The sequence below is a fragment of the Strongylocentrotus purpuratus genome, unplaced genomic scaffold (assembly GCF_000002235.5).
Source record: "Strongylocentrotus purpuratus isolate Spur 01 unplaced genomic scaffold, Spur_5.0 spur5_scaffold_7, whole genome shotgun sequence".
NCBI lineage: Eukaryota > Metazoa > Echinodermata > Echinoidea > Camarodonta > Strongylocentrotidae > Strongylocentrotus > Strongylocentrotus purpuratus.
The window spans coordinates 37,965,738-37,987,863 of NW_022145613.1; the positions used below are offsets into that span (position 1 = coordinate 37,965,738).

At 37.5% G+C, this 22,126-nt stretch overlaps 1 protein-coding gene across 1 annotated transcript; it reads right to left on the reverse strand.

Moving 5' to 3' along the window:
* Positions 1-5,744: 5,744 nt before the first annotated feature.
* Positions 5,745-21,519, reverse strand: LOC586545 (extracellular serine proteinase). Its single transcript, XM_011676027.2, has 12 exons — positions 21,450-21,519; positions 20,170-20,282; positions 19,114-19,230; positions 18,263-18,502; positions 17,657-17,798; positions 15,849-16,033; positions 15,287-15,458; positions 14,333-14,527; positions 12,293-12,477; positions 9,084-9,252; positions 6,770-6,951; positions 5,745-6,381 (listed from the first exon to the last, which is right to left on the reverse strand). Exons 2-12 carry the CDS (start codon positions 20,278-20,280, stop codon positions 6,208-6,210), a joined length of 1,872 nt encoding a protein of 623 aa, XP_011674329.1. The 5' UTR covers positions 20,281-20,282; positions 21,450-21,519; the 3' UTR covers positions 5,745-6,207.
* Positions 21,520-22,126: the final 607 nt, after the last annotated feature.

The following is a 22,126-nucleotide window of genomic DNA, read 5'->3' on the forward strand; positions in this document are numbered from 1 at the left end:
TCTGTCTATTGAAATACTATTATTCTTATCAGGTGAATAAAATAATTTGTATTGAGGCACTTCACAAAGACTAATGCATTAAATTTGGATACATTACGAAAATGGCCTATTACATTCTTTCATACAATACTTCAACATTATATTTCTTTTCCTGGGATGCTACAGCATCTCTGACATAACAACTCATATGTTGGTATTGTATGGTATATTGTTAACAGGTGGTCAGCCCTGGTGAAGCTACATACCACTGGCTTTTGTTAGCTCACTAATGATTGACAGATGATGTCACAAGATGAATGAGATCCGGAGCATTATTTTAGGGTGGAGTTTAGAAGGTCTGAGAAAACTAGTTTTTTTTTTAATATTTCAAAATCTATGAAATATATTTAAATGTTTAAATAACAAAATATGAGTTGTATGCTAGCCTGCACATCAAAAGGAATAAAATTATATTTGGATGTTACCCGACTTTTAACTCAAGCTTCTTCTCTGATATAAAACGTTTCGATCGTTAGGTTGTAGACTTTTATCTGAAACTGCTGGCTCAAAATGCAAGCAAGTATTACAACGATCAATCAAAGTTTATTAAAATCTTGATTTTCAAATCCTTCAAAGAAAATAACTTACTGGTTTAGTACTGGTAGATGTAACTTGGAGATCAGTGCTGGCTTCGTACAGAAAACCGAAAGAAATTGTGAGATTTGGACACTAGTGAACGTATTTATAGCTTAATTTCAAATTCAGATGTTCTGGTTCTCATAATCAATTACACCGGGTAGCAATTAAAATTGTCACACGTTCAAGTTTGCAGGCTACGTAATGCAAGTAAATAAGATAAGACTGTATAACATCAATTAGACAAAATGAAATGAAATGCAAAAGGACAATAACATATTAAAAGTAGGGCAAATAACTAGCACATGCACTACTTGTTTATTATTTGTACTCCTACTAATGCTACATAAACTTTTATTTCTCTTACATCACTGTATGGTATTTTCCTCTCATATGACTGTGTGGATTTATCTCCCTCTCCCTCCTCCTCTTTCTTTGTTTCTTCTTCGTCATCCTCTTCTTCATCTACTTCCTCTCTCCGCTCTCTCTTCACTGTCTCATTTATTCTTACTCTCTCTCTCTCTTATTTATTCTTACTCTCTCTCTCTCTCTCTCTCTCTCTCCCCTCCCTTTCACACTCATTCCCCATTCTGTCTATATCTCTCCTTTCTCCCCATTTCCTCCCTCGCTGTCTTTCTCATCCCTCCATCCCCAACCCTCTCACCCCCCCCCCCCCAAATCGCTCTCTCTCTCTCTCTCTCTCTCTTCTATCTCTCCTTTCTCCAATTTCTCCTTGATCTCTTTCTTATGCATCCCTCCAAAGCTAAACCCATGATATTATCATTATTACTCTTACTCATTTTTTTTTTTTTAAATTAAATGTTATGTTATGGTTAATTACTATGCTAGTATATTTATTGGTATTGTGGCCACCACTCTTATTTTTCCTTTTGCAGCCCATGTCCAGGCACGTACCACCTCTCAATTCTTCCTCTTAAAACAAATAGATTGTTGTATATGTTCCCCTCCCTTATGTTCCATAATTGTTAACAGAATAAACGAAATATCAGCTTGGTTGCCGAATAGTTTTACATAAAAGTTCCATAAAACACAAATATAGCTATCAAGCAATACGAAATCAATATTCTAAATACAAATAAGGAAGGAAAGAGTTCCTTGACCTATTCTTACATGCCTCGAAATCCTCTCGTGTTATTACATCTAGGGTCCATGTCTCTAGTAACCACTTTGTTATCATAATCATATCGTACCATTAGCCAGGACAAATATTGACCAATTACGATATTCATTTGGACTTATCTTTTTTATGACCGGAATCAAGTTGATAACTAATATCAATAATTGTGAGAGTATTGACATGTGTCTTTGTTTTAGACAAACTTACGAAAGGACAGAAATCAGCATTAAATAATTGATATTTTAATCGAGAGAGGGATAGAAGAGAAAGAGGGGGCAGAGGAAACCAGCGAGATAGAGGTGGAGAGAGAAAGAGAGAACAGAGAGACAAACAGACAGACAGAGAGACAAACAGAAAGAGCTTCTGTTTAAAATACCTGAATTTGTTGAATCACGACAGAGATTTACAAGTATCTGGGTCTTTCCCCCAAAATGTATGAAGGTCTTCGTTTCTTGCGAATGGCCGTGCATTAGAGATAGTCTCGCATTACAATTAAGAAAAAAATATGTTTGTAAAAATGCAAATATATTCAGAAAGACGTCAAAAACATAAAAACACTTTTTGTTTTTCATTAAGAGTATAGCTCAACAGTTATATACAATTTAAGGCTATATTTTATTAAAGTATCACATGGTTATTTGAAAAAAAAATTGGACGAGGATGCTATTTGCTTTCCAAGCAAGAAAAAGAAATACAACCGTACTAGAAGTAAACAGTGTAGGAATCGATGTATAGTCAAGCAACGTACAAAATGTAGATAGAGTACATCCTCTAAAGATGTGATGGAGCAAGCACGGGCGATCCTGTGTTGGCGACTTTGTGTGGTAGCACCATTCCTTTTAGCTTGATAAGTACTGGCAGGAGCGTGTTCAAAAGTGATAGCAGTGTTTCTAAGCAGGGCTTTTCTGCATCCTACCAAGCTGTGGAGAGCAGAGGTGGTTAAAATCAAGGAGGTATTGCAGCAAGAGTTCAAACTAACCTTAATAATTGAAAACATCTTTTACCAGTGAAAGAATGTTACAATTAAATGATTACAGTACCTTAATTCTTTGTTGTCGTAGATTCCAAGCCGACAGTGCAGGCAGAGGCGATTGAGAGATATTCTTTTCGTTGAAGGTTTTAAGATGCACAGTTAATTTGATTAAAGCACAGGAAGTAAACGTACAGTTCTATAATCAATTATGGTCACATTTTAAGATTTCCAAGCCACGACATTGAGACCTTTTTGAGGTTTAGTGTAGAAAGTATACTATTCTATTGGCAGTTTCTGATTACCCACTCTGTTAGAACAAGTATTAAAAACTTTAATCAAGTAGGTTAAAATTTTAATCAACAACAGATTACTACATGAATCAAAATATGCTTCAAAATACGCTTAATCAATAAACATTCAATTAAAGACGCATAAGCATAGGAGTTTTTTTAATTTATTTATTTTGGTAAGTACGGGAAGATGGGAAATTGGGAGAGAGGTGTAGTGATCAAGGAAGAGCAAAAGAAGATTACGGAAGAAGAGAAGGAGATGGATGGAGACCAGTGGCGGATCCAGGGGGGCCAGCCTGCCCCCCCCCTTGCAAAAAAAGGGGGAAAAAGAAGAGAAAAAAAAAGGAAAAAAGAAGGGAAAAAAAGAAGGGGAAAAAGAGGGGAAAAAAGGGAAAAAAGAAGGGGAAAAAGAAGGAAAAGAAAGAGGGAAAGATTTTTTTTTTTGGTGCTAAAAGAAAGCAACAAAACACTGATTTCACCTAGGGCCCAAAGTCAGACACCTGGATGCTCATCTGACGGTAATTTAATGGCTTAAAACTCTGAACTCCTGGGGGCTCCGTCCCCTGGACCCCCACACCAATTAGTGACCTACCAGTACCACAAATAAGATATCAAAATATGCTCATCTGACAGTAATGAATTGCCCAAAACCCCTGAGCTTCCAGGGGCTACGCCCCTGGACCCCACGCCAATTCGTGACCTACCAGTGTCACAAATAAGGTATATAATTATGCTAATCCGACGATTATTTGATGTATAAAACCCCTGAGCTTCTGAGGGATCCACCCCCTGGACCCAACACCAATTTGTGTCAGGCCAGTGTCAAAAATAAGGTATCAAAATATGCTCATCTTACAGTAATTAAATGCATATACCCTGTGAGCTTCTGGGGGCTCCACCCGTTGCCCCCCCCCCCCGTGAATTAGCGCCTGGTAGTAGTAGTAGTAGTAGTAGTAGTAGTAGTAGTAGTAGTAGTAGTAGTAGTAGTAGTATAGTAGGCAGTGGCGGTTTCAGGGGGGTTCCTGGGGAATAAAACGTGTAAAAACGTTAATTTTACCTTTTTTTGGAGATGCTCTTTTTTGAGGTGCGATTTTTCAAATTTTCGAGGGCCCCCCCTAAAAAAAAAAAAATGTGCTCACTACCCTTGGTCTAATGACTCTTGGTCCACTACCCAGCTTGTCTAACTTCACATCCGGTTTATATTTGGTTTGTACACGATACACAAGACTTTATTCCATTTATCCTGATATCCAGCAGTCTAATAAACCAATTTTCTTTGTCTTCATTGTCTAATTAATGGCTACTTTGTCTAAAAATATGATTCCAGGACAAAATGGGCATTGGACGAAGTGGTCATGCACAAACTGCTTGGATACGATTTCGACCAAAATGGCTCTGGATCTGGTGGCAATATAATTATCCGAGGTTGAGCATGAACGAAAAATGCATGACTTTTCTTTTCGGCAATCAAATATGAAGTTTAAACATGATTCCTATCTTAGATATTTTTTGTTTACGTACGTCACAGCGATAGGAATATACCACATTTGGTTTGGACTTGGCACCCCAAGAACAGTATAGTGTTAGTCTCACGTTTCAGTCCAACTTCCGAACTAATTTGCAGGCACAAACCATTGTCGTCATCTTACGTATATAAACAGTGTCTGCACTTTGAGACTACAAAAGGCTCTGTAAGGCGCGGACGCATTTTTTTTTTTAAGGGAGGGGGGGGGGCACTTTTTTTTTTTTTTTTGTCCTGAAAATTTGAAAATTTGGTTCGATCGATATTTCATTCCGTTGGTGGGGAGGGGGGTAAGGTCACCTTCTTTTGGCCACCCAATACCATAATTTGTTTCCCTCCAAAACACACAACAACAACAAATTAAGAGTGTCGGTCCACCTACCCCCCCCCCCCCCCCTGCGTACGCGCCTGGGCTCTGTTCATATGCTCTCCTAACACATTCAGAAACTGACATGTCTAGGCTCTGCGCAACTGCAGAATAAACAAATTTTTAAAAAATCGGATCTTTGCCATTTGTCTGAAAGTAATTTTTTTTGTTCGGTCGTTTGTTGGTCTGGTGTCAATCTCGTCGGTATGCATGTGGTATATTAAAGTTTAAAACCCTGAAAGTAGCGAGATAAGTCGTGGCAAGGTAAAGAGAAAGAGGTCGAAACGGAGGAGGAGAGAGAGAAGAAAGAAAGAAAGAGAGAGAGAGAGAGAGACAGAACAAAAATAGAAAGAGGTAGACATGAGTGAAAGGGAGAGGGAGAGAAAGACATAAAAGAAAGCTATCATCTTAAATAATTAATACAAAACATATCCAAAACAACATGGGCTTTTTGAACATTTGCCCACTAAGGTGCTTTACTCGAAATCGTTCATAGTTCCCTCTCCATCCCCGTCTCTCTCTCTCTCTCTCCCTTCCTCCCTCTTTCTTTTCTCTTTCTCTCTCTCTCCCTCTCTCCTTATCTCATTCTCTCTCTCTCCCTGTCTATCTTTCTCGAGTAATATTTCTTGCCCCCATTTCTCTTGCCCCAATTCTCCTTGACTATTTCACCTGATCCGTTTTGAACACTCTCGTCACATTTCCTTTCTTTTTCTGCATGACTAAATCCATCCTATTACGTTTCTTTATGTGTAACTCGTTAATCTTCACTAAATTCACATTTACTTTCACACACTCACTGAAGAGTAAATATGTAAATATAAATCCAAGACACAAATTAATTGAACAGACTGAATTATTCGTTATTTATTGGTCAAAACTTACTTATAGTCTGAGCATAAGTAGATAAAGGACATTGCAGACCAAATTGTGAAATACACGGGGGCAAAATACTGAATACGTGCTCATGAAAGTTATGTAATCATTATTCATTTATAAATGCACAAACAGTCCATTCCATGATACACTGGTGGAAATTTCCTTTGAAAAGGGGGAAACAAGGGATATTTATTAAGCACCTCAATCGTTGTAGGAGTGACTATTTCAAATGTACAAAGTGGTATCTCTTCATGTTTTGAAGATCTGTGGATATTCCGGGTCATTTGGGACATGTGCTAACCGTGAACTGGCCCATTACAATGCATTTCATGCTTGCGTTATCTGGCGCATCCCAGCCCCCCCCCCCCCCCAACAAAAAGAAATAGTATATATATTCTCTCTTGGTATACGTTGCAGGTATGTAACCTAGGCAGTAACTGAATCGTGGATAAGATAGGTTGCTGTGAATCCTTTGCGAGTAACAGAGCTATCACTAGTAAGCCTGACGTACATAGAACTCCCAGTTGAGGTCACCACATCTGGGAGAGCGGTTCCACAAAGCTTGGCCAGGCTGGGAGCAGTCATGTCACCGTCATGGATCTGGTCAAAAGAAGAGAAGTGCTTAGTCCAATAAAGTAATACCATGAGGTTGGTGTTGGTCATATGAAGGTATTCAGGAATAACCGAAACAAACATTCGAAAGAATCTGTGGCGGATCCGGGCTTTAGTAAGGGGGTACACACAAATCTTAGTCAAGCAAAATACTTAAACTGTTTTTGAAAAGAGCCTGGGGAGCGATTATTATAGTTTAAATGTGCCATTCAGAGTTAAAAATGAAAGTAAGCACAAACGCACATTCACTAGGCAGACGACGTTTGATTTTGCTTTAAACGTATTACACTGAAAATAAGCTCAAGTCTAGACATAAGGAACGGGGTACTCCAAGATTCAGAGTTAGAATATAAACGATGAAAAAATAAAAGCTTACATCGACCGAGTCATAATCACAGCCAGTGTGTTGCTCGAGCTCAAAGTCTCCAAAGGTCAATGAGACAACCTGTCCTGATCCACCCTGGATGAGGAAACCACAGTCCTCATTGTTGCCATAGTTACTAGGATAGTTAGGTGAAGACAGGATTCCATTCATCGCAGTGAAGGTGTGACCACAATCTGAAATTGAAAGGAGAGAATGCATTATTTCAATGAGATAAACTGTTTTCGAGATCGACCAACCAAACCAGTTTGGTGCTCAGACATTTGCTCCGGCGACAAAAGTTGTTGTGGGTTTGATTTCGTAAACGATGCTGGGTTGGGTTTGGAATTCGAACTGAGGTCCGGTCCAGGGTTACAGTCAAAGGTTCGGATTACATAGGATATTGACCGCAGAGCGACTGGTGCATGTGTCTTACAACCGTCATCTTGAGATGTTTCGACCTTTAATTTGGGATTATCAACAGTGTCTCCCCTCTGCGTTTTCTTCATCTTTGAAAATTACGATACTTTAGTTTGATGGATGATACCATTGATCATCTTCTGTTTCTCACCTCCGGTTTCAGGAGATGGTAGTGAAACAGCAAATTGGCAGACAGCTGAAAACCGGTTGGAACAATGGAACCATCGGAGGTGAATCGGATAAACATATCGTTGCTTTTATACTTGTCACAATTCCTGGGCTGTCAGTATCGCAGAACTCTCCCAGTCTCCTTTACACTGTACGCTGTTTTTTTTTTCTCTCCTTTTTTTTACCAAGGAGGTATAACAGCTGGAGTTACAGCGAAGAACTTGTCTTTGAAGTAGATTCAAAGCCGTAGTAACAAACATTATGTGCTTTCTTTGCATTTGGTGAAACTAATCATATAGCTTTCTACTGCACAACGAAGAGACATTAACAATGAGAGATGGTATGGTGGTAATTACTATTCCCAAATGTTACGAAGAAAGGCAGAATCGTTATAACAGGACACAAGCTTGCACATCTGGCATAAATTATTATATAAAATTTGGAAGGAGAATATGTGAACTGGGCATGTATGGTAAAAAAGTTTAAGTGTTTCATTTGATAAAATAATCTTTCATGATAAAAGTATATGACACACAGTGGCAGGAATGAATCGGAAACTGCTAATAAAATAGTATACTTTCTACGCTATATTTCAAAAAGTTCTCAATGCCGATCGAGGCTTGGAAATCTTAAAATGTGACCATAATTGAGTATACAAGTACAATGTAGAACTGTACGCTTACTTCTTGTGCTTATTGATTCATCAAATTAACTGTGCATCTTAACACCTCAGACTATACAATATCTCTCAAACGCCTCTGCCTGCACTGTCGGCTTAGAAACCCCGACGTACGTCAAAGAATCAAGGAATTGTAGTCATAAGCGAGTTCGTAATTAGCCACTGGAGTCGTATGACGTGTTCGCTGTGCTTTCTATCTTTTTTCATCAAAAATTCCTACAAGAGTTGTTGAAATGGATTGGGGTGGCTCTTTCGATAGATGATATACGACTGTGGACCGGACCGTCCTATGGGAAATTTGATTATCTTAACACGCAAGGGGGACTCGCAACACGAAGAATATATATAGACAGTTTTATATATAGTGTTTTTCTTGAAAGGCCTACTAGATAAATTGGCTTGACTAAATAAAGCAATAATATCATTTCTTTTAAATGAAATGGTAATATTTCGTCTTCAATAACTGTTTAAGGCACGATAAAATTAATCAATGTAATATTTATTCATTTAGCCCAATCAATGCTTGACTAAATAAATGTGAATTATAGTTTGCTTTATTTAGGGAAGTACTTTAATAGGCCTACTAGATAAATTGGCTTGACTAAATAAAGTAATAATGCATTAAACGCGCGCTTTGGTTGATACAAATTTGGAAGGTAGGAAATGTTTTTTCAGAGTAAAAAGTGTCCGTGGATCCGAGTCCCTGGGGACTTGGATCGCGATAATACTTTACCGATGATCAAATTCCAAGTAAAGTTTACTATAAAGAACCGATTCCGGCGTTCAGAAATGATTTTCGGTGACTGATGTGATCATTCACAACGGAATGGCCGGCACACAAACAATTTACATTTCCCCTCTCAGATCTTTTTATGTTCAATTGACCTTTGGAAAGGTTCGTTCCCGAATTTGGTGCATGCGCGGTATTCAATTGCGAACTGGCTTATTGAAACATTCACTCACTGGTGACAGACTTCTTTAATTATTAAGGTTAGTTTGAACTCTTGCTGTAATGCCTCCTTCGTTTTACCACGGAGTTAATAACTCCTTAGTTTTACCCACCTCCGCTCTCCAAAGCTTGGTAGGATGCAGAAAAGCCCGGCCCAATAATACTGCCATCAGTTTTGAACACGAGGAACAAGCTCATGCCAGTGCTCATCAAGCTATCAGGAATGGTGTCACCACACAAAGTCGCTAGTAAAGGATCGCTCGTGCTTGTTCCATCATATACCTGCAAAGAAACAACCAAGAACTTGATGTTACCGCTGTGGACAAGCTTGTAAGGAACTATCTATTTCCCAGTAACAGAAACTAAGGCGGTGGCGTATACAGATCTTCCCAGGAGGAGGGGTAAAACATTCGAGCTTGCTGTCAGCCATAACCCTTTGGTAGGAGGTCCTTCGTTTGCGTTAGGAGCTAGGGAAGGGGGGGGGGGGGGTACATCGCTCAAAATGACTTATTTGAGGAAAAGGTACGTTTTTAGAGGACATACCCTGCTGGAAAGAACACACTCATTCACACTCATTCACAGTGTGAATCACACTGTGAATCACAGTGTGCTCCACAATGTTAAATTGGGCGCGTTTTCACATTGTGGTTCACAGTGTGGATAACCGGAAAAAGAAAGAACACACTCATTCACACTCATTCACAGTGTGAATCACAGTGTGCTCCACAATGTTAAATTGGGCGCGTTTTCACATTGTGGTTCACAGTGTGGATAACCGGAAAAGGAAAGAACACACTCATTCACATTCATTCACAGTGTGAATCATTCTGTGTTTCACACTGTGATCACAGTGTGAACTGTGATTTCACACTGTGATTCACATTGTGAATGAGTGTGAATGAGTGTGTTCTTTCCAGCAGGGTATCTACATTTCGTGCGTTGCTTGATTATACATTGATTCCTAACCTGTTTACTTCTAGTACGGTTGTATTTCTTTTTCTTGGTTGCTTTCAAATAACACTCTATTTTATATATGCAGATTTATTGCTTGTTCAAACATTCATGTATTAAATCTTCTCTATCAGCTGTGAATAAATGTCTTAATGATGTTAAAACATGGTCTTACAATAATTCCATGTTCTTGAATGAAAAGAAAACGCAAGTTATTCATGTTTCCTCACGATTTCGGCAAACTGAATGCCCTGCCGCTAGTTGAAAGCCATGTTTTACAACCATCAGAAACCGTTCGAAATGTAGGTGTATGTGACAAACATTAATTTTATTACCGACTGATCAAGTAAGTAAGGTTGCCGTGCAGCCTCCTTCTTCTTATATTAAATAGGACACATTAGGAGTTACTTAGATGAGAAACTGCATCAGAAAGACTAGTTTATAGTCTCGTAATGTGTCATATCGATAATTGTAATGCTCTTCTCTACAATCTACCTGAAAATCAACTGAATCAAATCCAAAGAATCCAAAATTCTGCCGCACGGCTTGTTACGAAATCTCGTTCAAGTGAACATATCTCCCCTATGCTGAAGAAAACTACACTGGTGACCTGTCCGCGCTAGAGTTGAGTTCAAGATCCTTGTTTTAACCTTTAAGTGCCTCAAAGGATTAGCTCCTACTTATTTAACGGAATTACTTACTCTTTGGCCCGAATTCACAAAGCAAGGTTTGAGCTCAAACCTCCTTTTGTTTCGCCAAACCTCCCTTTGTTATTTACAAACCAGGTTTGTAAATAACAAAAGGAGGTTTGAGGTCAAACCTTGGTCTGAGCTCAAACCTTGCTTTGTGAATTCGGGCCTTTATGTTCCAAACAGAACCCTCAGACCTTCCCAAAAGTCTATCTTCGCCATTGCACAGACAAATAAATACTACATTCTACGGGTCTCACTCTTTTCAATAAATTACCGGAAAATCTATTTTTAAAAAACTGTGATACTGTTGCCAACTAAAGGCGCGTCTTAAAACATTTATTTTCAAAAATACTTTCCAATGCTAACGAGAAGAAGTATGTTGAGCATATCTCACTCTTCTTATGTTACTCTATCCACCTTTTCTTCTTGCTTTTTCTTACAGCGCATTATGATATGCGCTATTTATTAAAGTACAATGTTGAGCTGTACTCTTAATGAAAAACAAAAGTGTTTTGATGTTTTTCTGAATATGTTGCATTTTTTAAAATTATTCATTGCGTAATTGTAATGCGACACTATCTCTAATGCACGGCCATTCGGAAGAAACGAAGGCCCTAACACATTTTTTGGGAAAAGACTTTTCTGGTAATTCTCTGTCGTGATTTAACAAACTCAGGTATTTTTAACAAATGCTCTATAATTTTCGCGGTGCATAGTCATCTTTGCGCAATGTATCGTACTATTTGAAATTTGTTATGGCAGTCACAATATTATAGATATATTGACTACTATGAGAGGCCTGGCTGTTTTTATAGGCTGAAAGGGATGTTGCAACCTGCCAGTGGCGGATCCAGGGGGGGGGGGGGGGGGCCGGGGGCCCGGCCCCCCCCCCCCTTGAGAAAAAAAATCATGTAAAATCACGTGATTTTTACCTTTTTTGGGGGTTGGGCCCCCCCCCCTGGCGCTCAATTGAAATTTTTTTGAGGATCAAAAAAAAAAAAAAAAAAAATGCTCTCTACCTCCCCCCCCCCCCCCCCCCCCCCCCCCCCCCCCTACTGAGCGAATTTTTGGCCGGCGCGTTTTTCAAATTTTCGGTAGCAAAAAAAAAAAAAAAATTGTGCTCTGTACCCAGTATAGAAACAGTATAGAAACAGCTAAACCTCGAATATTAAAGCAGTCGATATATCTTTTATATACCAAATTCAGATGAAAATCTTCCAATAAATCTTAACTTATCCTTTTAATAATAATAATAATAATAATGTAACTTATATCGCGCCAAATCCACATTTTACAACCATTTGGGAATCGCACACACGTTGCATTGTATTGTATCCGCGCTCGCACAAAGAAACTTTATACACGTAAAACAATGGGAATTGGCAAGCGGTCATCTTTTAAAAGACTATTGACCGGTAGGCGGGCATGGCTTAAATCACGTCTCCAATCAGATCGCTAGATTTCTAAAGAGAGGTATATAATCGTCATTATATAAATTATGAAAAAGGAAATTACCAGCTTCTACTCCAAAAGGCTATTATGTTCTATTGCCAAACAATACATAAACAAACCAAAACAAAACAAACAAACGAACGAAAAACTGAAAAGGAAGTTGTGAAAAATGACTTTTAGAAAAAGAATTTTGAGTATAAAGCTAGAAACTTAAGAGAAAAAATTACCTTGAGCGAATCGAAGATACAGTTGGTTGCGGACTCGAGATCGAAGAATTCAAAGGACACGTACACTACTTGCTTTTCATCCGTGGTCGTAATAAGGTACTCGCAGTTCATACTGTTATCGTAGCTACCTGGGTAATATGGACTGGTGAACGTTCCCGACGGTGAGTCGAATAGCCCACCACAGCCTGTGTGGAGTGTAAGAATAAGAATTATGATGATGATGATGATGATGAACATGATCATAACAATAATAATGATGATAATACTACTACTAATAATAATAAAAATAAAAATAGAGAGGATAACAAGAAGAATGGTAAAACTTTGGTCTTCTTTACCCAGTGTAGCCGCATCACTATTAATATTTAAAGGGGAAGTCCACCTTGATATTAAATACTAAGTCCACTCCAAAAATAATTTGCTTTTAACCCATTGCTTACTGGAACCTGGTGGTCCCTGTGTTACGCCTATGGGAATAAGATAATTCAGTAGCCATTGGGTTAATAGACGCAGAAAAGCAAGAGAAACAGAGCAATTTTGTTTAAAGTAAAATCGGAAGTTAAAGTAGTTATTATTTTTTTAAAGTATGAAACACTATATGGAACTTAGAAAATCACTACAAAAAAATGGCAATTTGGTTATCAGTTTGTGACGTCATTGTGACGTCTATTTATCATTTGCTTAATATATTTTTATCCCGTTAATTTCCCTTTTTATCCCCCAAAACTTGATTTGATTTGTATAATATTGCGTCCATGGCATTTCACAAAATCTTTTATGAACTTTGAAGAATTTATACTTTTTTCTGAATATTGTATATTCATAATCATTGATTTTTAAATAAATGGTTTATCAAAATTCATATTTTTCATGATTTAACTGAAGAAATAATTACTCTATATTAGTGTATCCGCACAAAAACACAATACTATCAATATAACTTGGATGCTGGTGTTCGGAAATAAGAATTTTAGGGGGGGGGGGAACTGGAAATGTATATCATCAATATTCATGTCATTAATGCATAACTTTCTTATAATCCATCCGATTTTGCTCAAACCTTTCTTGATTGGTTTGTCTGATTTTTCTCCTTCTATTGAAAGTAAGTTATTTTTCGGAGTGGACTTGCCCTTAAGTTGGTTTTAATAGAAGCAGAAAAATGAGAGGAACAGGTCACCGAAACAAGGAAAGAGGAAACAAGAGAACAGGGAGACAAAGCGAGCGAGAGGGGGAGGGGATGAGGGGGAAATAAAAGAAAAAGAAGAATAAAACAGACGAAATGATGTGTTTTAATGAGCGCTTGAAAAGAGGGGAAACAATTGAAAAGAGATTTAGTGAGAATGATTCATAGAATGCATAGCAGAAGCCTTCCTTTCCCAGCATTGAAATATATCTTAGCTTATGAACCGAAGAGATCGTTAAAAACTATGAAATATTTTAGTGTAAAAAATTATCAAAGGGAGTTATTGAAAAATATAAGTGGATAACAAAAATGAAAAATAAAAAATAAAAAATGGTTATTGATCGTCAAGTAAAATCAGTTAAAGAAAGCCCCACCAATTTCCGAAATGCACGTATCACGTAGTGTTAACAGGTGAGATATAATGGTATCAAAAATAAATGTAGCTTTAAAACTGGCCCTTTTTTAAACAATTCACGGTGGCAAAAAGTTGCTAATGAAACCTTAAAGGGATATAGATAAGATATAATTTACATAGATAAATATGTCGCATCGGGATCAAAGAGGGGGGGGGGATCGGTTTTATTAATCCGTGGATAGGATATGAATTATCAAGGCAATTTCCGTTTCCCTTATTTCTACCCTCTCTCCCTCTCTCTCTGCGTGTGTGTGTGTGTGTGTGTGTGTGTGTGTGTCTCTCTCTCTCTCTGTGTCACTTTCTCTCATTCTCTCTCTCTCTCTCTCTCTCTCTCTCTCTCACACACACAAACTCACTGTCTGTCTATCTGTCCTCTTTCCTATGGGGGGGGGGGGGGGGGGGGCACGTTCTACACCACTGTTTTAAGACCTAGCCTAGTTACCTGGTGGTGGCGGTGTTGGTGGTGGTGGTGTAGGGATGAATCCCCCTCCTGATCCTTCCCCTATGTAGAGCAGTAGGTTGGGTGATCCGGACCGTGGATCTTGTACAGCATCAACGATAGATTTAAGTTGAAGGGTTTCTTTCACCTCATTCGGGGTGAGACTGGGTTCGTTAGCAAGTATGACAGCCGAAGCACCTTCATACAAAATAAGGCGAACAATTGACGTGATTTACTAGGAAGTAAATAAATTTACAAATTAAAACAATGGCAATGACAAAATTATTGATACTAACAGTATACCGCCTATGTCAAGGTGATTACTTAATTTAATTGATGAACCTCATGAATAAAAATCATGAATTATTTATGATGCAGGTCGTCTTTTATATTTTATGATTGTATTATTCCCGTTTTGCTATTATTTGATGATATCATTGGAAAATTCGGGTAATAGTTTACAGAGAAATAAAGTGGTTGGCTGAAGATCGTATATCTGAAAGAGAAGGAAAAATCGTAGAAATGTATTACCTGTCAATAAACCTGTCACTTGACAGACCACTATTGATGATAACGAATTTTTGACTGAAATTTTGTTGGTAAACAGATTCGACACCATTCACTTATGTAGTATATGTGCAGGTGAAGTCACTGGAGTCTTGTGGCAGGTGCCACAAGAAATACCTTATGGATGGATTTGAAACGTACCTCTTTGGGTGAACTACTGATGGCAAGAGAAACCTACATGCCACATTTGGACAAGCCATAGATGTACCACTGATGGTGAGAAAAACCTACCTGCTACATGTGGGCAATCCATAGAGGTACCACTGATAGTGAGAGATACCTACATGCTACATGTGGACAAGCCATAGAGGTACCACTGGTGGCGAGAGAAACCTACATGCTACATGTGGACAAGCCATAGAGGTACCACTAATGGTGAGAGATACATACCTGCTACATGTGGGCAAGCCATAGAGGTACCACTGATGGTGTTAGTAGCATCTGGTTCGCCATACCAAGCTGATGTAATAGACACGCCGGGTGCAAAAATATCAACACAGGTACCGTAGTTAGAGAAGGAAGCCCTAGTGTCTGTACTATCTGTTGCTCCGACAGTGATTGCCTAGATGTTAATGTGTGAAAATAACAAACGTGAGCTCATTATTTTACAATCAGTCGTAGCTCATTACCAGTATGAGCTAACACAACCTATAATTCCATCCCCTTATAATGATAAAGGAGAGTGTATGCTTTATAATGGAACAAAAACCTGAAGCAGCAACAACTGACGTAGCATGTGTCCATACATATTCAGAACACATGCATTATGAGGGGGCGGATTGAGGAGGGGTGTCGGTATAGAGTACAAGTCCATCATTGATGGGATGATTGGAGGGGTGTAACGTTCCCATTACCCATTGTCATTTTTCCCTTAATCTGTCTCTTCCTTTTTAATTTAGCATTCTGATTAGAGGCACAGGTAGCAACCAAAAGAATAAAGTGATTTACTAACGGGTTCAGATCTAGCTGGTGAGGAGTTGCAGGCATTCCCGTTATCATTCCCCGCTGCGACAACCACAGTGATACCAGCATCAATCATTCGCTGGATGGCATCATCGGTTGCTTGGTTAGCACCACCACCAAGCGACATTGAAGCTACAGCTGGCAGAACGGCATTCGCAACTACCCAATCACAACCTGTTCAATACAAACGAATATCTCTATCATATCACCAAATAAAGTCTAAGCTAGAATGAACATTTTTTGAAACAGTCTTCTGGATGCACTCAGTTGGACCTTAATGTATAAATCTCTGAAGGGGCATTTCCAATTCAATAATCTCAATTTCAGTTATATATGTGAACAATCAAGTATGCGACATAAGTCCGGATAATAGTTTCATCTTATTTCAAAATTATTTAATATATGTAATATTTTGATTACCAGTCTTCTGAGTGCATCAGTTGGTTGGGTGGAGGGACCTTTACGGTTACAGTAATTAACTTTGCTCTCTTCTTCCCTGGCCGCCATCTTTTGCACTCAGAATATTACTACAAAAAATTGTATTTGCATAGTTTTTGTCATTCTAATATTTTAATTACCATGATTATATTGTTTTATTGTTATACTTCTTGAAAGTGCCGAATAAATAAAATATATGCTACAATATAATATAATTGTGTTAAGTGGGGGCACGCTACAAGAGTCCTATCTCGCACCCCGGGGCAACGTGTCTGATACGGCCGGTTGTAGCAACTACTCCGAAGATCAATATACATTCAACTTGATCTAAGGAGACGTGGACGGACGATTGTGAGACAATGAAAATTCAATACGTATTATTGTCATAAATTAACCTTAACTTTTTAAATTTTGACTGTTATGCATATTTCAGTGTTGAATTGGCCTTTTGGGTACCTCACCTATTCCTAGTCCAATGACACATTGTTCAATACTCAAATTATTTGACGAGAATTGCTGCCGATGGTTAGAAAGGGGGTAACCGGGAAATACTTATGTTGGTTAAAATGCTTTGAAATCTGTATCGAAATGATATTCCTCATTGAAAAAAGTTGATATTTTGATAAATCTGAACATTGATATTATATGAATCAACTTTTAAATCATACTACAATCCTTGAAAATTGTGGTGTCTTAATGAAAGGAGAGGAGCTTGCACTGCATTAACGTTTATTCTACATTCATATTTGCTACCTTGATTACAATTTAGTTACAGTTTTATTTACATGGGAAAATAACTACAATGTGAAACGTACCCCCCCCCCCCCCCTTCCCCATAGATATATTCTTCAGTACATGTGTGTAATGTTTTAACTTTGTCATATCTTTTCCGTTCGTTAGATATTTCAGATATCTGTAATACAAAGTTTTGGTTTTGAAATCATATGAGATTTTACAATTTTCAATGATCGTTGTCGCGGTTGAAATCGAGTCTAAAGTGATGAAATCGTAAATATAAACTCTTTATGTTGTATAACTCTCTCTCAAGACTGATATTACTTAAGCTTTAAAACAATGTTTCTTTACTACAATCGATCGATTTGCTATTCCCGTTTGGAAATTATATATCAGAACTGCATATTCTGAAATTTGTATGGTCGCAGCTACCATGTAATATTTGAAATTTACCGGGAGCCCCGGTAAATTTTGATTATTCAATTTCTCGAAAGCAGAAGTGTCTTAGGGGCTACATTTTCTAGTGCCTATAATACATCCACAGGGGCAACCCAATATATCAAAATGTTAAAGAATTACTATCTATCCAAATATCAAAATTTCCCAAAACTTTGTTCTGCATACCATCGATTATCTGGGAATAAGCGCCTGATCCTGCACATGAGAGTACACGAACTCCGATGAGTTTTGCCGCCTTAGCGACACCGTACTGGGTTCCACCGATTGTACCTGCGCAGTGAGATCCGTGACCATTGCAATCCTCACCCTAACGTGTTAGAAGATAAAGAGGTGGGTGAAGGGGTGGTCGAGATAGTGCGAGAGAAAGAGAGAGAGAGAGAGGTGTCAGGCATTGTAAATGGACTATCAAAGAATTCACACACAAAAAAGAAAGATGTAAAATCACATGAATGTATAATGTGGTAGGCCGATATCATGATAAAAAAAAGCGATGTAATTACAAAGAAGTTTGTTCAATTTATTTTATTTACTCAATAAACAATTCAAATGGTTCACTAATTTTTACAGGTAATTGGCAAATCCTATTTACATGTGAACAAAACAGTAAGGATGACGAAAAACTAATTTATTATTCAATACTTAGCATAAACATGTCGGACTGAAAATCCTTCTCATTATCAAATAAACACATAAATCTCTTCTGGACATAATGCAGTTAAATAGAAAACCAAGAACACTGAGAAAAAGAACAAGAAAAAGGCTTTGACTCACAGTTCCTCCGTGTGTATCTATGCCATATGAAGATCGTCCTACCCAGTCCTGGTGGTTGAGATTGATTCCGGTATCGAGGACATACACGCTTACCCCCTCACCGTCTCCGAGCACTTGGTTGTAGGTATCGTCGAGTGGGAGATTGATCTGGTCGATGCGATCGAGCCCCCATGATGCGACTGCGCTGGCGTATGCCATTCCGTCTTCTTGGATGTATTCAACGGCATCAGATTTACGGAGCTGAAAATTGACAATTATGCATGACCCTCTCTTGAAATGATCCAGAGCTCTCGTTTACAGTATGTATCAATGACTCACGAGACTACTTGGGCTAAATAAGACTTTTTGCTTCCATTGAAATACATCATTTTAAATGTGTAGTAGTAGTAGAAGTAGTAGAAGTAGTAGTAGTAGTAGTAGTAGTGGTAGTAGTAGTAGTCGTCGTCGTCGTCGCAGCAGCAGACTTTATTTGATAGCTTGATATGCCATAAAATGGAGTGGTTAAAAAAAGATTGGCAAAGGATAATATCAAATACGAAATATAAAATAAAAACTATATAATGTCATTTATGCGATTTAATTATGAGCTCTTTAGGAGTCCAGAGGAAAACCGACACTATTTTGTGAAAAAAATTAGAGTCGTCATTATACACAAATCTAAAAAGGATAAAGATATTGCAAAGTTTTAGGTTTAACTTCATTCTAAGAATGATAAATGACGAGAGTTCTTTATAAAGCACGATATGATACTGCAAACAGGAAATGTCAGATTCGAGCGGCGTTAGTCCGTATTTGTAAAGACCGTCAGTTAAAACTAATATATCATACAATGATAAAGAGAATCTACTCACTCGTTCAACCAGACGATCGCTGAGATCGGCGGCGAATCCACTGAACACATTTTTGTACGTGCGTAGAATTTTGGCGCCATCTAGTTTAAAAGCGACATCATCCAACTTCCGTCCTTCCTGTACATTATGCAAGATGTCGTTTAAATGAATATTGTTTTAATAAAAAGGATCATAGTTTTACTCTTTTAAAGTAATTTTGTCCATTCTAGAATGTTTTGTCTCTGTGCATGACATGTTGAGCGTACTTTAGACGTAAACATTTTGGAAAACTTTATAAAACATTCACCAATTTACTATTGGAAATTAAATTATTTCACTGTTGTTATCGGGACATTACACATTCTTTCAAACGTTTTTAGACATTTTTTCGATCCGTTTTATGCCGTGGTATGACAAACAAAATCTCAAAAAGCCACTGACAGAGTTGACAGGGTATGAGTTATAATGTCGCTTTAGTTGGTCTCTATCAAATATTTTGTGGATAACTGACTTGGTTCTTTGCGACAGACTCAAAACCCAATATCGTCCCAATTTATAGCTTTTTTAAACTTAGATTGAACCTTAATTGAAATTATTATACTTCCACTATTGAAAACTCGTATTTATTTAAATAGTTTCATGTTTATTCATATATTTGTCTGAATTCTTTAACATCTGTCACTTTCCTTTTTATGACAGAATTGTTAATATACTGGCAACAGCACCCATCGCAAAGCATAATTTTTTAGTTTCCCTGGGGTTCCCCCTCCGCATCCAGCAACAAAATTACTCGTGGTTACAATTATTTTGTAAACTGGTCCCAAGATCCCCCCTCCATTTCTTTCATAAATTTGCATTCAATTAGATGAACATTTTTTATGTAAAAATAATGGCAAGATGAGTGGGATTAATGCTAAAAATAAAACATACAGAAAGAGGAGAGGAACCAGAAAAAAATAAACGCTGAGTAAGAGATCCAATGTTTATAGAAAATTACAAAACTTGAAATATAAAAATCATACAATTTAAAAACATATTCAAAAATTCTCCCCCGGTAGAGAAGATTAAATATCTCACCTTGAGTTTGACGATATAACGCCCGGGGATTGGCTCATCAACTGTTATCAATGGCGCAATCAGTTGCGAAGCTACAGCGGTCGCTAGGAGAACGACTAGGAGAACTTTCATTTCTAGCAATCAAATAAACATAACATACATCAGCATAAATTGCTGACAATTAGTTCTTCAGAGTTGCTTCACATGCAGTTAGTGACAAATCTCCCTGTTCTGGTATTTTTCCTCTGATGATGAAGAAAGAATCAATTTTAACGTTTCTTCCTGACTAATCAGAAGATCCTCTTTAGTTATCATGATAAATGTTATTGACTGTAATTTTCTGAAACATATATCAAGTTCCAGTTCACTTTATTCAATACTTTCATTAAAAATATACAAAGTAAAACAACATATAAAAGTTTAAAATATAATACATATACATGTATCAATATATAACGTGGGAATAACACAAGAGGAAAAGACAGGAAGAACAAGGGGCAAACATTTTAAACACGTATGAAAGTATTTGGAGACTAGACAGGAAGGCAGGGCTGTCTCCAGTTATTGTATATGAAACTATTAAGTACATTATTTAAATTATTTATTTTTTAATAGGGGAAGGGAAAAAAGGAAATAATTTTCATTCACACATATACTCTCTCCCATACACACCAACACACATACTTATTTGTCTGATGAAAATTAACAATATAGGTTATTGCACTATTCAGTATTGTTTTAATAAAAACAATTGAAATTTTCTTTTAAAACTATTCATTGATGGGCTCAGTCTAATGTATATTGGTATATCATTCCATATTTCTGGACCCCTGAAGAAAATTGCATGTCGGGAAACTAGCGTCCTTACCCCTGGAATATGAACAATATTTGAGTACCGTACTAGTAAACCCCTAACAATAATGATTTTCTATAACCTTCCGCTTGTATATTTCTTATTCATATTGGTTCTCTAGCAATACTTGGTTGGATCTAAAAGATTCAAGCAAAAGGTTTGGAAAAATTCTAAAAAGCTTTAAATATATTTTTAGAGATACGACCATATAACTTCAAGGTAAAAACAAACGTAAATTACATTAGTATCTTGAAAATTATGTAAGTTCAAAATATGCTGTAATGACAAACAATTAAGTCAAGCTCCTTCTCAGGGGGTAACAAATTTCGATTGTTAGGATGTAGACTTTTATCTGAACTGCTAGCTCGAACTGTAGGCGAGTATTACAACGATCATTCAAATTATATTGAAATCTTGATTATCAAATCATTGAAAGAAAATAACTTACTGTTTTAGTAGCTGGTACGATGTAACTTGGAGATCAGTGCTGGCTTCTTGCGGGAACCGAAAGAAATTGTGAGATTGGGGTATTAGTGAACGTATTTATAGCTTAATTTTACATTCAGATGTTCTGGTTCTCATAATCAATTACAAATATCGTCACACGTTCAAGTATGCAGACTACGTAATGCAAGTAATTAAGATAAGACTTTATAACATCAATAATAAATGGAATCAGACGAAGGACAAAACAAAATGAAATACAAAAGGAAAAATAAAATATTAAAAAGTAGGTCAAATAACCAGCACATGCAAAATGAAATACAAAAGGAAAAATAAAATATTAAAAAGTAGGTCAAATAACCAGCACATGCACTAGTTGTTTGTTATATTCTTACTCCTACTAATGCTACATTAACTTTTATCTCCTCTCTCTCCTCCTTCTTTTTTTCTTCGTCTGCTTGTCTTATTGTTCTTTTTCTTCTTCGTCGTCCTTTTCTTCATCTACTTCCTCTCTCCGCTCTCTCTTCTCTATCTCATCTCTCTCTCTCTCTCTCTCTCTCTCTCTCTCTCGCTCTCCCCCTTCCTTCCATGCACACTCTTTCCCCATTCTCTCCCTCCATATCTCCCTCCCTCACTCGTTTCTCCCCTTCACCCTCCCTTGCTGCCTTTCCCATCCCTCGC

Coding starts and splice junctions, on each gene's coding strand:
- LOC586545 (XM_011676027.2), bottom strand. CDS start 20,280: ATGAAAGTTCTCCTAGTCGTTCTCCTAGCGACCGCTGTAGCTTCGCAA. Junction 18,503..19,113: donor GCGATCGTCTGGTTGAACGA/GTGAGTAGATTC, acceptor GTCAATTTTCAG/CTCCGTAAATCTGATGCCGT. Junction 9,253..12,292: donor GTATCTTCGATTCGCTCAAG/GTAATTTTTTCT, acceptor GTTTCTTTGCAG/GTATATGATGGAACAAGCAC.